The 16,117-nt window shown below is 45.3% G+C and overlaps 1 protein-coding gene across 1 annotated transcript in view; it reads right to left on the bottom strand.

The window, feature by feature from the left end:
• LOC147203940 (neural-cadherin) overlaps window positions 1-16,117 on the bottom strand; it is an 84,125-nt gene that overhangs the window by 14,771 nt on the left and 53,237 nt on the right. The window contains exons 13-20 of the mRNA XM_086113318.1: window positions 13,685-13,934; window positions 12,661-12,788; window positions 12,197-12,383; window positions 11,984-12,127; window positions 6,206-6,489; window positions 3,480-4,109; window positions 2,310-3,306; window positions 1,132-1,225 (exon numbers count right to left, since the gene is read on the bottom strand). Coding sequence (XP_085969444.1) covers window positions 1,132-1,225; window positions 2,310-3,306; window positions 3,480-4,109; window positions 6,206-6,489; window positions 11,984-12,127; window positions 12,197-12,383; window positions 12,661-12,788; window positions 13,685-13,934 — 2,714 coding nt within the window. The remainder of the gene's footprint in view (window positions 1-1,131; window positions 1,226-2,309; window positions 3,307-3,479; window positions 4,110-6,205; window positions 6,490-11,983; window positions 12,128-12,196; window positions 12,384-12,660; window positions 12,789-13,684; window positions 13,935-16,117) is intronic.

The following is a 16,117-nucleotide window of genomic DNA, read 5'->3' as shown; positions in this document are numbered from 1 at the left end:
TTGGGTCACTATTTGTGAAAATATGACCAGTTCTATAAGGAGCAGGATGAGCAGCACCTTGTCTAATATTCTCTGTTGCTTGCGGTCCCTCGTTGGAGGTGTCAAGTCAGAGGCTTGACAGGGGAAATTTCAATCTATCTTTTAAGTAGAAATAGCTCATATCCTCCTCCACTCTTTATTTTTTTCTCCCCCTCACTCTTCTTCCGCAAGTTTGCATGTCACCGTGTCTTTGTCACGGTACACCTTCGTACTGTCTGCCTTACTCTGGTTTAAATCTGTCACTTTCTCTGCTTCTAGCTCCCCATTTTCTTCTTATGCTCATTCATCACCAAATGTGCAGAGGAAAGCCTTTTTTTTTTTTTAATCGACGATACTTCATTGACTTCATTTGAAAATTTGGAGTGGAGTTATAAATTTCCTGTAGCGTACCCCCGCTTCAAATTTGGTAGCGATTAGCATTGACAAAATCTTTACGGCAGGTTTATCTTGGACCCTGGAAATTGCCAAAATGAGTCAAAAATAGTCGCTGGCAACCATAATGGCAGACTTTCTGTGTCTTTTTGAAGATATTTTCCTTCAGCCTTTTTTTTTTTGTGGGTCTACTTGTGATTGATATAAGCGATGAAATTTCAAGTTGTACAATCAAACTGGCTTCGTCCAATTAATTATTATTTATTTAAATTCCAGTGTGTGCAGACGACAAGTTCGTCTTTCAAGGACACCTGGAAATGTACCGAAGACTGCCGCTTACAACCAAAGTGGGGGACTTGCTTTGTCTTTTCAGTAACTTGAACTCAGGTTACTTGAAACTAGTTTGGTTGAGTGTTCGGTCCCAGTCCCAGTCCAGTCTGATTTAGTTTAGTTCAGTTTAGTTTAGTTGAGTTCACTTGTGATAATAATATTGCTCAGTGAAACTGGTGTCAACGTAGAATTTTCCCAAAATTAATCATTCGCGAGTCTGGGTGAGAAAGTGCCTGTCGATCGGTAGAGAAGTAGGAAGTGCTGTATTATAGAGCTTGATAGCAGTTGTTGAGCAGGACCATTTCCATTGTTTCTCTCAGCTCTCACAGGAGAGTCGCATTTTTTGGAACAAAAATCTGGTACACTCAAATCGTTAACACGTTACTGTACCGGGATGGTTTGCCTTCAAATTGGTACGTCTTCTCGCTCCAGTCGTCAAGATCTGGGGATGGGATTTGGCCCAGCACCGTCATTGGCAGGATACCTGTTTCCAACAAAAGAAAGTCCAAAACAATAAATTAGCTTGGAAAAGGAATCAAAGAAAAATGTATGTATGTGTGGAAAAAGATTAAAGGGAGTCTACAAAAGAAAAAAAAGCTTCATCCTTCGTACTAAGTTAGGGTGGCTGACAGCTGGTCAGAACTACTAAATAAGTGATGTGTTCTGCAGCGAGACAGCGGAAGCACTCGACTGTGACAAAGCGATCTTATGATCTCAGCGGTGGTTGTTTGGATGGTGTCGAGGACACACGGGGGGGAATGTAAAGGTTAGGACGACATGTCACACAAAGTTCATCATCAAATCCTTGGTCGTAATCAGCTGACGACAAACGTAAAAGAACCTGCAAGTCACTCCAAAAAAACCCCAAACAACAACAAAAGTTTTGAAACTGAACAGGTCCTTGAAGGCATTTTTCTTGTCATGATCTTGGCAGCCAGCATACTCTCGAACAGCGTGTTCCAAACACTGTAGAAAAGGATCCTATATTTCAATAATGGCACAACATAAGAGGTCAGCCTTTTTGGATCCAGACTCAGCAGTTGATTTGCATCCCTAAAACAAAAGGACAGTCCTTTGAAATCACAGATGCCCAAATTCTGAACAGAGAAGACTGCTGGTTTGAAAGGAGTGTGAAAGATGCCATGTCAGACACTTACGCAGAGGAATTTTACAGCAAAATTCTCAAACCTCTTCCACAAAGATTGTCTCTCACTATGGGTAAAGTGGCCGCAAACATTGCGTTTGCCACCAGGCAGGCTAACAAGCGATCGTTATGCAAGCCATTCACCACCCACACCTTATTTACTGTATATCGTCTCTCAACCGTGGGTCGGTCTGGAAAGTAATGTCACGGATAAGACGGGAGTTCTCCGTTCACCCTTTCATGCAACAATAATGATAACCTGTAACCAGATAACAGGATAGTAACCACTGTCCCTGATCAGGGGTTAAGGTGGAATGTTTTCAACAACCAACAAGACGCCGCCAGTAGTCTCTCTTCAGCTTATGGAGATGACCATTAACTGAAAAACTGAGAATCCAAACAGACGAACTTTGATGGTGCATACCTTCGTAACTGTACACTATGAAGTTGGCGTGCCCCGGTGAGTGGGGGTGGTCGTTCCGGTCTCCGATGACCACCGTTAGCGTGCAGGTGGAGCTCATGGCGGGCGAGCCGCTGTCGATCATGAGGATAGGGAGTCGGTATTCCTTTTGGCGCTCGCGGTCAAATGTCCGCAGGGCGGTGACGGAGGCGCTGCCGTTGCGGAAGTCGGTCAGGTTGAAGTCGGCCGCGTCGGCGGTGACCGGAAGAAGACGTATGGAAAAAGGTCCACCGTTCGAGGAGAGATCGCGGTCGGTGGCGTGCAGCAGCAGTGAGCTGGCGTTCATCCGCACCGCCTGCGGGGCTGCTGTGTTCTCCCACACCACCGGCCTGTAGGGTGCCTCAAACTCCGGCCCGTTGTCGTTGACGTCCAGCACAGTTACCATGACGATTGCTGTGCCAGTCAGTCCTGGGTTGCCGGCGTCCGTGGCGAGGACCATGACCCGATGTTGAGAGATTTTTTCCCGGTCCAAAGACTTCGCCACCACCACCCAACCGGATTGGTCCACGAGAAACTGATCGTAGGGGTCGGACTCCTTGGCGATACTGTAAGAAAACCGTCCGTTTTGTCCAGAGTCCAGATCGGTAGCCATCACCTGGGCAACAATAGTGCCCACAGGAACGTCCTCGGACATGGCCGGCGACTCGTAGAACTGCGGTAAGAAGACGGGAGCGTGATCATTGGCGTCCTCCACCTGCACCAGGCAGTACGCCAGGCTGAAGAAATCCGCATCCTCGGCTTTCAGAGTGAGATTGAAAGTCCTCTCCTGGGGCTTCTCAAAGTCCACTTTCTTCTTGAGCTTGATCACGCCGCGTCGGTTCACCTTGTCAGTCTCCACCGAGAACTTCCTGTCATCGTCACCCCCCACAATGCTGAAGGTCACTACGGCATTCTCGTCCTGGTCTCCATCGGTGGCGGACACCACGAGAACCTCGCTGTTCACCTCCAGGTCCTCAGTTACCTGAAGTAGATGGCAAGTGTTAATGGCTTCATGAATCTCTCAGGGTATTTCCTGATTATAAAATCTTTGACCGCCTAGCTTCGAGCAAACCCTCGAGATCTTGAAGTTGCTTGTATGAACGGTCATAATGGTACCACCTAGAGGATAATGTAATGAGAGAGCGATGGACACACCTGGGTGGAGTAGACCCTCTGGGAGAAGATGGGCGGGTGGTCATTAACGTCCGAAACCAGGATGGTGGCGGTCCCTGTCCCAGCCAAACCCCCACCATCCCGGGCCTCCACAACCACCAGATAGCGCTCCTCCGCCTCCCGGTCGAGGGAGCGTAGCACGGTGTAGATGGTTCCCGTGGTGGCGTTGATGGAGAAAAGGTTGAGGTTGATCTCATTGCGGACGTTCTTGACGATGCTGTAGCTCAGTGCTGCGTTCTTGCCTTCGTTGGGGTCGTCCAAGTCCATAGCTCTCATCTCCATGACGGAGGTGTCGGCGGGGGAGTTTTCAGGCACTTGGCCAACAAAACAGCCATCCACTTCCAGCACCGGGCACGGGAAGAAAGGCGCGTTGTCATTGATGTCGCGTACCTCCAATAGGACGTCCGCAAATCCTGTGAGTCCCGACCCTCCCTCATCTGTGGCCAGGACCAGGAACCTCCAGGCTGGACGTTCCTCCCGGTCTAGACGCCGTTGGGCGTAGATCCTCCCGGTGCGCTCATTGATAGTGAACTCACCGCCTGCGCCTTGGCCGTGGAGGGAGTAGCGCAGAGCGGTCTGGTCGGCATCTTGGTCAGGATCGGTGGCGGAAACCTGGAGAAGTAGAATCGCAGTCCTCCATGAGTTCAGGACAAACAAGCATTGACACTCACATTCCCGACTTTGGGCAATTTAAAATCACGGTTGAGCCGATGCAGCTTTAATTAATTGTTATCATACTCCGTGAAACTGTGACCAAGCAATCCAATAACCACCTTGGCCTTGCTCTCGTCTTATCACAATGTTTTTCATTAAACAGCCACATAAAAATAAACATTCCGCTTTGGGTCTTTTTATCTCCCCCCCGGCGACGCCACCCGGCTGTCAGTGTGCAATTAAAACTTAATGGCAAAGTCGACGCATAAGAGAAAGCAAAGTGACAGTTTTGAGGGTTCCGTCTCCTTCTTGTTTACGGATAGCTTTGATGTGATCCCGCTGCCTCCGTCTTCTCCCTTTTGTATGTGTTGCCATAGCGACGAGATCAAGGATTCCCAACCGCTGTGCCGTGAGGGATCATCAGGTGTGCCACAGGAAATGATGAATTGGTCTGAAAATTATGATTTGTTTTTTTTTTCATCCAAGCAGAACAATGAAATTCTCTTCCATGAGATGGCAGAATGTACAATTAATCTGTGTGTCCATCTGTTCATTCATACAGCAGAAGTTAGGACACAGTACACCATACTTATCCGGGACATGGCACCAATTGAGAAATTCTGTTCAACTTCTGATTAGCTTTAACGCTAGCAACTTTATACAAACAGTGACAATCAGAAAATTGTATATTCTCAGTTGAATTATTTAGTGGATGCCAGAAAGATTGCACTGGAGCCTTTTTCTGCCAGATGCGGAAGGAGGTCTAGTCTGCCCAAGATGGTTCCTACTTTTATGACGTCTTGGCCGTGGCCACGTCGCAGCGCAGTATAACCTAAACAATATGTTGTTATTGTTCGTCACCTGTCTAAATGTGGGTCAAAGAGACCAAAACTAACAGTATATACTGCATATGTACTTTTGGTGACATGATCGTATGATGGTGTGCTGCTATATTTTAAAATATGTGCTTTGCAGGTTGGCAAACACTGGTGGAGACAATACAGAGAGGAGGACGTGGCCAGAGCACAGGTGATGCGCAAACCATTCGTTTCAAATTGGATTCTCCCATCTGTAGGATTGTGTAAACACTTGGGGATGAAAAAAAAAAGGGTAGGGGATGGCACGCCAAAGCAAGCGGGTGGGCACACATCAAATCAATTCCGAGGGAAAGCGGGGCCGGCCGGCGGACCGGGTGACACGCCAGATTACTTCCCTGCCCTCTGCAGCGCGACTCCATTTTGCTAATCTGATTGCGAGCGTTATGGCGGGAAGGTGTGACCAATGGAGGATGAAGAGGAGGAGGAGGAGGAAGGGGACGTGGAGTCACACATTTGCAACTTTTTGCAAGAGTACGATGGCACCATGAAGTGAAAAGTAAAGAACATGTCAAGAAAAGTATTGGGAAACTGAAAGGAAGCGAAAAGCGAACAAAATGTGGACTAAGTACGAGGACACAGACACAAAGTTTGGACAAAAATAGCGCGACACTTACAAATACTGAAAAGCGAAGAAAATGTGGCCAAAAGTAATGTGACAAAAAGAAAATGTGGAGATTGTGCAAAAGTAACAAAACCTCCAAAGTGTGAAAGGAAAATGCATCGTTTGGAGAAATTATTGGAAGACATAAAAGATGTGAAAAGTAAAGTGGCTGTGGTCAAAATATTCGGACCGCTCGCGAAAGAAAGTGGAAAGGGATGAAAATATGGATGAAAGTATTGGGAGACAAAAAGGAAATGGAAAGAAATGGGAAAGTGGAGATCATACAAAAGTATTCGGACACCGACAGGAAGTGAAGAGGGAAGCGCATGTGGACAAAAGGAAGGGGACACAAAGTGAAGAGAAAATATGGAGTTTGGGCAAAAGTATCGGGACATCCACTGAATGTGAAAAGGGAAGAACACGTGGACAAAACGATTAGGATGTCTACAGGAAAAAGAAAAGAAAAAAAAAAGAAAATGCTGAGCTTGGACAAATGTTTTGGGACACCGACAGAAAGTCATGAAAACATAAAGTTATCCAACACCCCGTCAAATAACCAAACATGAACAACGCACCTCCATGATGAACACGGGCAGCTCGGTGAGCTCCTCCTGGATGACGGCGTGGTACTCGCTCAGGCTGAAGACGGGCGCCTCGTCGTTACGGTTGACCACCTGCACCACCACCAGCGTCTCATTCTCCCACTTGCCGTCCGAAGCCACCAGTCGCAGCTCGAAGCGCCGCTCCATCTCATAGTCCAGCGGCTGCGCCACAAAGACGGTGCCCACCTCGGGCTCCACGTCGAAAGTGCCCATGGTGTTGCCCGCTGCGATCTGATAGCGTAGTTTGGCGTTGGCACCTGTGGTGGGGCATTGATCATATCGACGGTTTATGGATTAGACCAGGGGTAGGCAAACTTTTTGGCTCGGGGGCCGCATTGACTTTTAAAATTTGACAGAAGGGCCAGGTCAGCACGAGCTATGGTACATAAAAAAAACCAACTGCATTTGTTGACAGTCCATATCAAACATCAACAGAACAAAAGCATGAACGTACTGTATTAATATACTTTTTTTAAATGACGACAGTGTTGTTGATGACCTATTTTAGCCTGTGCATTTCTGCAGATGGGTTGTGATCAAACCAGTAGAAGTAGAGCGATACAGAGGTCCTAGGTGGTCGAAAAGATCCCGCCCCCCCCTCCCTGTGTTCTGCAACTTCAAGTCAATGCGCCACCTGGCGGTGAAATGCCTGTCATTACAAGTCCAATTGAAATGAATGCAATCATTCACATCGAACCTTAATTGTAGACCGACCTTCGGCGGGCCGGATTAAAAAGACCAGCGGGCCGGATTCGGCCCACGGGCCATAGTTTGCCCACCTCTGGACTAGACTCAAATACATGGAGCAACGTAATAGATGATATAGCAAATGATAATGAACGAATAACAAGTGCAGCCCTTCAGTCCTCGGACACTTCATTAGGAACACGTTTCTTGTGATTTATGACACTCGTGTGACATGTTGCACTGTGTGCGTAGAAAACAGCACATTTACATACCTTGCATGCATTTGTGCATGTTTGTATGTCTTTTATTGTCACCTGCCAAGGGAGCACGTATGCAAATGAGCTGCCTCTGGCATGTTTACATTTGTTTTGTATATGCGTCTTCATGAATATACTTTCAATCAGAGTACGCAGACACGTGATTCATAAAGTTTTGGCGCTCTGGTACATCTAGCTATCCATGATGGAATGAAACAAAATATTAGTTCATCTCAAATGAGATAACCTGAACATATGTTGTTAATGTGCAGGCGCCGAGTTGGGCCATGGGCCATTTTGGGGCAAAAATCCCTCCATCTATCTATCTATCCCTCCACATCAAGTATCCAAACAAAATATCAGTGGAATTCAAACAGAAATGTGTTTTGCACAGTTGGCCTTCGTAACACACACACACACACACACACACACACACACACACACACACACACACACACACACACACACACAGATGCATGATGGGAGCCCAGAGGCAGGTCCGTCTGGGTCGAGGCTCGCTCAACATTTACTGGCACAGAGGAGAATTTAGCAGGCCATCACCATCTGTGGAGATGTACAGGACCTTCATCAGCCACACACTCCAACTCGTGTGTGTGTGTGTGTGTGTGTGAAAGCTGAACCTCACTGGTCCTTCACAGTCTCTGAGCACAATCCGTGGTGACCACTGTGTGTGTGTGTGTGTGTGTGTGTGCGTGTGTGTGTGTGTGTGCGCGTGTGCATGAGGGGAGTAGCTCCAGTGGTTCCTTGCCCGCAGCAGTCTCACTAATGATCAGGCGGGCCATATGGCAGTGCCCTCTTCACACACACACACATGCAGGCGCACTGATAAACACACACACACACACACATACACGTATGCACAAACACGTGCACACACGCACATCCACACACGTGGGTGTTGATTTAATTGCCGACCCAGCGGGAGGCTCGAAAATGAGATGAAGGTCAGTAGAGGGCTCCTTGTGAGGTGGAGCTGAAGGGGAAGTTGTTCCCCCGGCTGTGACTGCAGGTCCTCTCTCTGAACGACTCCTCATCGCTCACAGCTCAGAGTTTCATTACGTCATAAAAAATAAAAAAAAGTGCCGAGTGGTACACTACTTCAGAAGGCACGGTAGTTCTCATGTGGGACTATGTGGCTCCACTCACTGCGTTGTTGTTTGTGTTCTGTGTTGGTTATTTTCAGGGTTGATTCAGTGATGGTGCTCATGTTGGTTCTCGGCTAGCTCCATGTTGATTCCTATGTTGGCAATTTCTTATTTTATGTTGCTTCTATGATGGTCCTCCGATGGTCTTTTGTTGATTCTGTGCTGGTCTATGCTTGTCCTGTTTTATTTTCAGCTTTTTTTTTTTGAAACATCATTTATGTATTGTTACTCAGATGGTCCTGTGATGGGTCTATGTTGGTTCTGTGTTGTTACTGAGTGTTTGTGTGTGTGTGTGCGGGGGTGGGTCTATAATAATAATAATAATAATATATAATAAATAAATAAAATTTGTGTTGGTTCTATCTTCATTTTGCATTGATACTGTGTTGTTAGTCTATATTAGGACTGTGATGATGCCACAATATGTAGGTCTATGTTAGCTTATGTTAGTTCTATGGTAATTTTACATCTATTTATATGTTGTTTTTACGTTTGTTTGGTCCTGGTATGGTCTCTGCTGGTTACATGTTGGTTCATTGTTGTTGATGCGTTGGTTGTGTGTGTGTGTGTGTGTGTGTGTGTGTGTGTGTGTGTGTGTGTGTGTGTGTGTGTGTGTGTAAAAAGAGTGAGTGTGCTCATCCATGGCGCATGTGTTTGCCACTGTGTGTGTTGTTTGTAAATGTGTTCAAGTGTTTAAGTGCCTGTATGTGTGCGCGCGAAGCTCCAGGCGACACCGGCGCTAAAGAGCCAACTCGGCAGAATCTTAAACAGCCTTTTGATCTCATTAGCAGACGCACTTAGTTCGGCACATTTTCCAGTCGGAGGGCCGAGTAGGATGCAGAAATCACACAGGGTGACAAAGAGCTGCACCGACTAATCAGCTTTACGGGGCAGCACGGGGAGGGAGTGGAGTAGACGGGGGGGGGGTTGGTGGGGGGGGGGGGGCTTCATCCAGCCGGAACTTTGCCTTTCTTTCGCTCGTCAAACTATATAGATCAAGATGAAGAAATAAGTACACACAGGAAAGGATTTTCTTCAGCCTCTCGTGTCGCTGAAATGCAAATTCAGGAAGCAGTATGTGGGTGCTGCCTTGTCGCTCTGTTCGCCCGGCGTTATGTCGACCCTGTTGTGGATCTATGTTAGTTCTGAGATAGATGTAGTCTGCCGGTTTTAAATTGGGTCTGTATTGGTACTATGTTGGTTTGCTATTTGTTCTAGGTAGGTTTTGCGTTGGTGTTATATTGGCCTATACGGTAGTAGCATATTGTTTTGATTCTGCATTTATTTATTTGTTGGTCCTCTATTCGGTCTATGTTGGGTTTGTGATGGGCCGATAGTAAATCGATGTTGTTTTTGGTTGATCCTTTATTGTTCCTATGTTGTTTTTTGTGATGTACTACGTTGGGACTATGTGCTGAATACATGTCGGTTGTAGGTTGGTGCTGTGTTGAGTCGATGTTGTAAAGGCTTTACACCGGCTCCCAGTCAGCTGTGTCATTTTAAAATTCTGCCTCTGCTCGATAAATAATTTAATGGTTGGGTCCTGATTAAATTAACGAAAGACTAATTAATATAAACCCGTAAGGGCTCTGAGGTCTGTGAACTCGGGTCAATCGATGGAGCCCAGGTTTCAAAGCAAACGTGGTGAAGAAGCATTTAGCTGTTATGCTGCACTCACATAAAATAAGCTGTTAAGAGAAGCAAAGTCAGCCCCGAGTGTAGAAATGCTTTGAAATCCATTCACAAAAACCAACCACTCATACTTTGATTCATGTCTTCAGCCCTAAAAAGAATTTCAGTGTCAGTCATTTTGGAAAGATACCTTTTATTTATTTACCGGTACTTTACTTTAAAATGCCTTTTAATCTTTCGTTTATACATGCGTTTAATTCTAATGTACATTCTTTTCAGAATTCTTCGCAATTTACTTTTGTTCTCTCCGCTTGCCTTTGAATGCCTTATGCTGTTTGCTTGGAAGTGCTTTCGCTTTGCGTGAACCGATCGATAAATGGTGTTCACTTGAGACTGTGCACCTAATCAAGTCAATCGGGAATGAAGGCCCCACTGGAGTGTGTGCGTCTCGCGCGTCGGAGCAGTCGAAAAGCGAAAGGTGCAAAAAGAAAGTGAAAACAAGCCAAGCCCTCGGAGACTGACAGGCGTCGCCAAGCGTCCGCTGTCGTCACGACGACAAAAAAGGAAAAGGAAACTGTTTTGTTGATTTGCGGCCTCCCGCTGCACATTGATGGAGAGCGGAGGAGGAAGACAAGCGAGGGACCAAGGCAAACAAAAACATCAAAACTATCCTGCTCTGGGGAGCGCGGTGGTGCTCACTAACGAGGGGAGGAGGTTGGCGGCGGGAGGAAGGTGTGGAGTGGTGCGAGAGGTAACTTGTGGAGTTTGGAAAGAGACATGACACAACCGTAGACACCAGGATAATAAAAATCCCGGTCTAAGTTGGAATCTTTGGTGATTCTGCTTTCGTAGGAGATTGTTCGGTCTATGTTGGTTCTATCATGTGCTAGTTGCGTCTAAGTTGTATTTAGGTTCTATCCTGGGTCTTTGGTGGTTGAGTGCTGTGATAAATGATGGTACTATGTTAGGTCTGTGTTCATCTTGTGTCGGGTGTTTTATCTGTGCTGAACTTGTTTGTTCTTTCTTTGTTGGTTGGATCTTGGGCTCATGATGGTTCGGTGTTGGATTTGTTTGTTTTTGTTGTTACTGTGTTGGCTCGATGTCAGTTCTTCATTGGGTCCATGGTGGCTCTGTGGTGGTTTGATTATGCCACTTTCAGTTGGGTCTGTATGAATTGTGTCAGTTTTGAGTTGGTTCTGCGATGGTTTCACCAATCCAATTCCATTTCAGTTTGACAAAAACTGGAAAGTGGCTAATTTGTAGGAGTGAACTGCCACGAGCCGCATTTAATTCAGACCTGCCAACACCGCTGGCTCGCTGCCGAACTTGACCCAAACCCAATTCCAATGAAGTTGCGATGCTGTGGGGAAGTAAAAACAGAATACATGCTGGAGCCTATCCCAGCCGTCTTCGGGCAGTAGGCGGGGTACACCCTGAACTGGTCGCCAGCCAATCGCAGGGCACACATAGACAAACAACCATCCGCGCTCACACTCACACCTAGGGACTATTTTGAGTACTCAATAAGCCTGCCATGCATGTTTTTGGAATGTGGGAGGAAACCGGAGTACCTAGAGAAAATCCACAGAGGCATAGGGAGAACATGCAAACCTCACGCAAGAGGGCCGGAACCACCGTGCCACCAAAACAGAATACAATAATTTGCAATTCATGTCCAAGCTATATGTACTCGAATACTAAGGTGAGATATATTTAACTCATTCACTCCCAAAGACGTTTTTAAACGTCTTTTCAAACTTGGTCCAGAATTGGCTGGTACTGAATGAGTTTTAATGTTCAAACTGCTAACCTTGATTGTTTTGAGCAAATAGTCATTAACTTGGAATTTTATGGCTGAAACTCGTTCCAGCTCAGGGGACGTGCTAATATTGCTCAACTGTGGGCATGTGAAGCCCTTTGAGACGTTTATTAGACGTTGATTAGGCGCTATCGAAATAAATGTGACTTGACTTGGACCCCGTGTTAGGTTTTCCTCGGCCGTGACTGACCTTCGTCGTGGTCGTTGGCTGTGACGGTGATGATGACGAAGCCCACCTCCTTGTCCTCTTCCACGCTCACCTCATACACCGAGCGTGGGAATGTCGGCGCGTTGTCGTTGACGTCCGCCACAAAGATCCTGATGTAGGACGTGTCTGAGAGGACGACAAAATGAGCCATGTGTTGGTTCTGTGCTCATTCTACGTTGGTTCTGAGGTGGTTACCGGTGTTGGGCTGTCCCTGCTGTCCCGGTCTTGCCGACTCAGAGCCGTCCTGCGACTGGACCTCGATAAGGTAGGAGGCTTTTTGTTCTCGATCAAAGGAGGCCCGCGTGGTGATGACGCCGCTCATCGGATGGATGCTGAACAATCCAGAGTCTCCACTCTCATCCTTCAAGATGGTGTAGTGGACCTGGACGGGACCAAGAAAAACCACGGCTGCGTCCAGAATCATTCACTCATTCTTTACTCCCTAATCACCAGAAAGAGATTTTCAGATAATGGAGTGTAGGAGCCGCACAGCTGAAGGAGCACAATGTCAATGGGCATTGAAGCAATTGTGTTCGTCGTGTCTCATGATAAGAGACCACCACTGTGCTGTATTTCGTGGATAGGGGAGTGATTCCATACACAGCACCGCTGGTAAAACAGGAAACCGGAGAGTAATATTCCCAGAGGGAAACACTGACCATGCCGTGAAGGCCTGAATCCAAGTCGATGGCCGACACCTGAGCCACCGACGTGCCCACCTCGGCTCCCTCGGGAACCGTGGCCTCGTACGTGGAGGACAGGAAGAAAGGAACGTTGTCATTCACGTCTGAAGAGAGAAGACATCGTGGTAGAGCGATCGAGGAGTGTCCTGTAATATTTGTTGTCTTGGCAGGTTTTTTTTCCCTCCCAAATTTGGTGACTTATGATGTGAAAATAATATAAATGTAAAAAAATTTGCATCTATTTTACTAAATCATTCTGTAATTAATTATAAGACTGAATTCTTATTTCATTTAAAAATTGCTGTTGTTTTAATAGTGAAATAAAATTAGATTTTTTTAAATTTACTGTATTTAAATAATGTGGTCAAAACAATTTTTAAAATATCAAAATATATGGAGATCGTGATTATTAAAAAACAAGGTTAGGTATTAAATATATATAAATATATGAGTTTCAATCCATTGGATGAAAAATGGTTGCTGAATCCAAATTACATTAATAATAACTATAAAATAGGAAATAATTGGTAAATAATATATAAACAAAAATACAAAATATAAACACTCACACACAAACACACACGATGAATTTGACTTATTTTACTCATTAAAAATTGGCGAATTCATTCTAATTATATTATGGCAATAAAATAAATGTTAATTCATGGTAATATTGTACAAAAAACTATATATTGTTTTAACATTTATGAATTCAGGGATAATTATAAAATACTAGTAAAATACTGTATTTTATGAAATTATTTGTCAATTAAAAAATACTTGCCCCACTATTATTTATTTACTTACTATTGAATTTTTATGATATAATTAATTACAATTACCTGTAGTGTTGACATCATCCATGAATATTTAATTTATTGAAACGGTGTATTGTTTTCACACAGAATATGTGAATAATAAATATTACAAAGAACCTAAAAAAAAAGCCTTGTTTGAAAGCCAAACCGTCTTCAGTGCCGAATTTGTCCTAGTTCCTCACCTGTGACGTTGACGTAAACAGTTGCGAAGGAGGCTAGCGGCACGGCAGCGACGTTTTGGACTCGAACCCTCAGAGCGAAGAGGCGCGTGGTCTCGTAGTCCAAGTTCTCGGCCACCAGGATGGACGCCGAGCCACCCGCTCGGTTTGGTTTTATGTAGAAGCGCACGGGCATGTTGGTCTCGGGTACCTGACCCTCCTCCAGGTTGTAGGTGACCCTTGGGTCACCCAGCGCAGAGGTGGCCTTAACCGTCTGAGGGCCGGAAGAAGGGGACCGCCTTAGTTCAATAACAAATAATTAGAATTGAATTGCGTCTGATTGATGGTGCTCATGGTATGTCTTGGTTCCTTGTTGATTCTGATTCTACTGGACAGTGGTGCCTCTACTTAGGAAATTAATTGGTTGTGGAAAAAATGTCTTAACTAGATTTTGTAAGTAGAGACGAGTTTTCCATGTAAATGCCCTAATCCGTTCCAAGTTCCCCCAAAATTCAGACATGTTTTCCAAAGCATAAAAATGCATCAAAATATGCAACAAATACATGTTACAATTAGATTATTGCACAATTCATGAGTTGTGCATAATGTAAAAAAAACAAAGAATAGAGTAAAGAATACAAATGACGGTCATTTAACTTTTAACTGCATCCTCATCGTTTTTTTGCCCTCTGCAGTCCATGTTCTCTCTCAAAAAAGTGATTTTTGCCTGGAGTTTTGTCAAGAAATGATGCAAGGACGTTTGCTTTTGTCGGCGTTTAACAATCCTTCGGAAATGTCCAAAGCAAACGTCAGTATAGTGAGCGATTGCCCGACTGGTGAACACTTTTTCTGGGTGATTCACATTTACGTAAAACTATCGGAACGCCTCACGGCCCGAGGGGCGAATGACGAGGACGCTGCATAGGCACGTATCTATCTATCTATCTATCTATCTATCTATCTATCTATCTCCACGCATAGAAACATTCAGTAGAAGTCCCTCTTAGCCAATGGGATGCCAAGATGATGCTCGGGAGTAGCCAATGGCAGAGCAGCTATGCGTATGTTGCGTTCAAGAAACTCGGCGCTGCGAGGATGGATGTCGGTTTTCTGAACTTGTAAACTTGCTGCTGTTCTGTTCGAGTGATGTTTGATCTCCACTTGAACCAGTATTGTTTGTATTTCAAGTAGGTGACGTGAAAGTTGGATGAAATATATGAGCTGAGTGGAGCTGCCCCTTGCTCCTGACACGAGACACGGAGGTCGTTCATTTATTTCGTATTGACTCTTGACGAAAATCAGACGCGCTGAGCGAGCGCGTTGCCTTGACGACGTGTGAAAAGAACGCCTGGCACGCTTCACCTTTGAGGGCTGCGAGGCTGCACATCATCCTTGTAAGGACAGCAAGGAGCGGCCTCAACGGGCCGACATCACAGAACATTCCGGAACATTCTTCTCAGAGCACGCTGGCTTCCTTCAAGGCATGTGAAAGGAATCAAGGCAATCCTTCCGAAGTAAAATTTTGATCCGCAACACAGATGGAAAAACAAGGTCGACGATGTTGAGTCTGTGATGCTTTTGCATTTTATTGTAAAAAAGTTTTCTCTGTTGGATTTACGATCGGGATGTTTGTTGGATCTGCAATTGTGCTATGTTGGCCCAGTAATGGTTTCTGTGTTGGTTCTCTGTCGAGTCTGTGACAAGGTTCTAGTAGTTTGGGATTTTTCATTCACGTGAGTTTTTAATTTCGTTTTGACTTTTATTCTGTTTTGATTTTTTTTAATGATTTGTTTTAGCGCCCTGCGATTGGCTGGCAACTGATTCAGGGTGTCCCCCGCCTACTGCCCGAAGACGGCTGGGATAGGCTCCAGCACCCCCCGCGATCCTAGTGAGGATCAAGCGGTTCGGAAAATGGATGGATGGATGGATTTGTTTTAGCTTGATTTTCATTAGTTTTAGTGTTAGTTTTATTTTATTTTATTTTTTTTACGTAGTGGATGGAAAAATTTAAAACATCGGAGATTGGGACCCCCAAGCACCGGAGTTCGTGACCCCTGGTCTATGGTCATCTTGGGATTGTCTTGTTTGTCTTAAGTGGTTGTGTTTGGTTTGTGATAGTTCAATATTAGATCTGCAATTAATCTACGGTGGATCTGCGATGGTTCTTTACTGGTTCTTTGAAGTTTCTTTGCGAGGTCTGTGATAGTTCCTTGTTGGTTCAACATTTATATATGCAGGTGATGGTCCTGTGTTGGCACTTTGTTGGTGCTACGTTAATGCCAAGTTGGTACTGTGGTGGCGCTGTGTTGTGCTTTGTTGTTAGACTGTGTCGGTTCTATTTTGGTTCTGTCATGGGCCTGTGTTGATTCTGTGTTGTTGGGTCGATGCTGTAGTTTTGTTTGACCTTGGAGGTTTCACAGTGTTCTAATAAAACCTTGGGATAACCTCTACCCTCTC

This window comes from Hippocampus guttulatus, chromosome 6 (assembly GCF_054856545.1).
Source record: "Hippocampus guttulatus isolate MCC_2025c chromosome 6, RoL_Hgut_1.0, whole genome shotgun sequence".
NCBI lineage: Eukaryota > Metazoa > Chordata > Actinopteri > Syngnathiformes > Syngnathidae > Hippocampus > Hippocampus guttulatus.
This window is presented reverse-complemented; position numbering and strand designations above follow the sequence as displayed.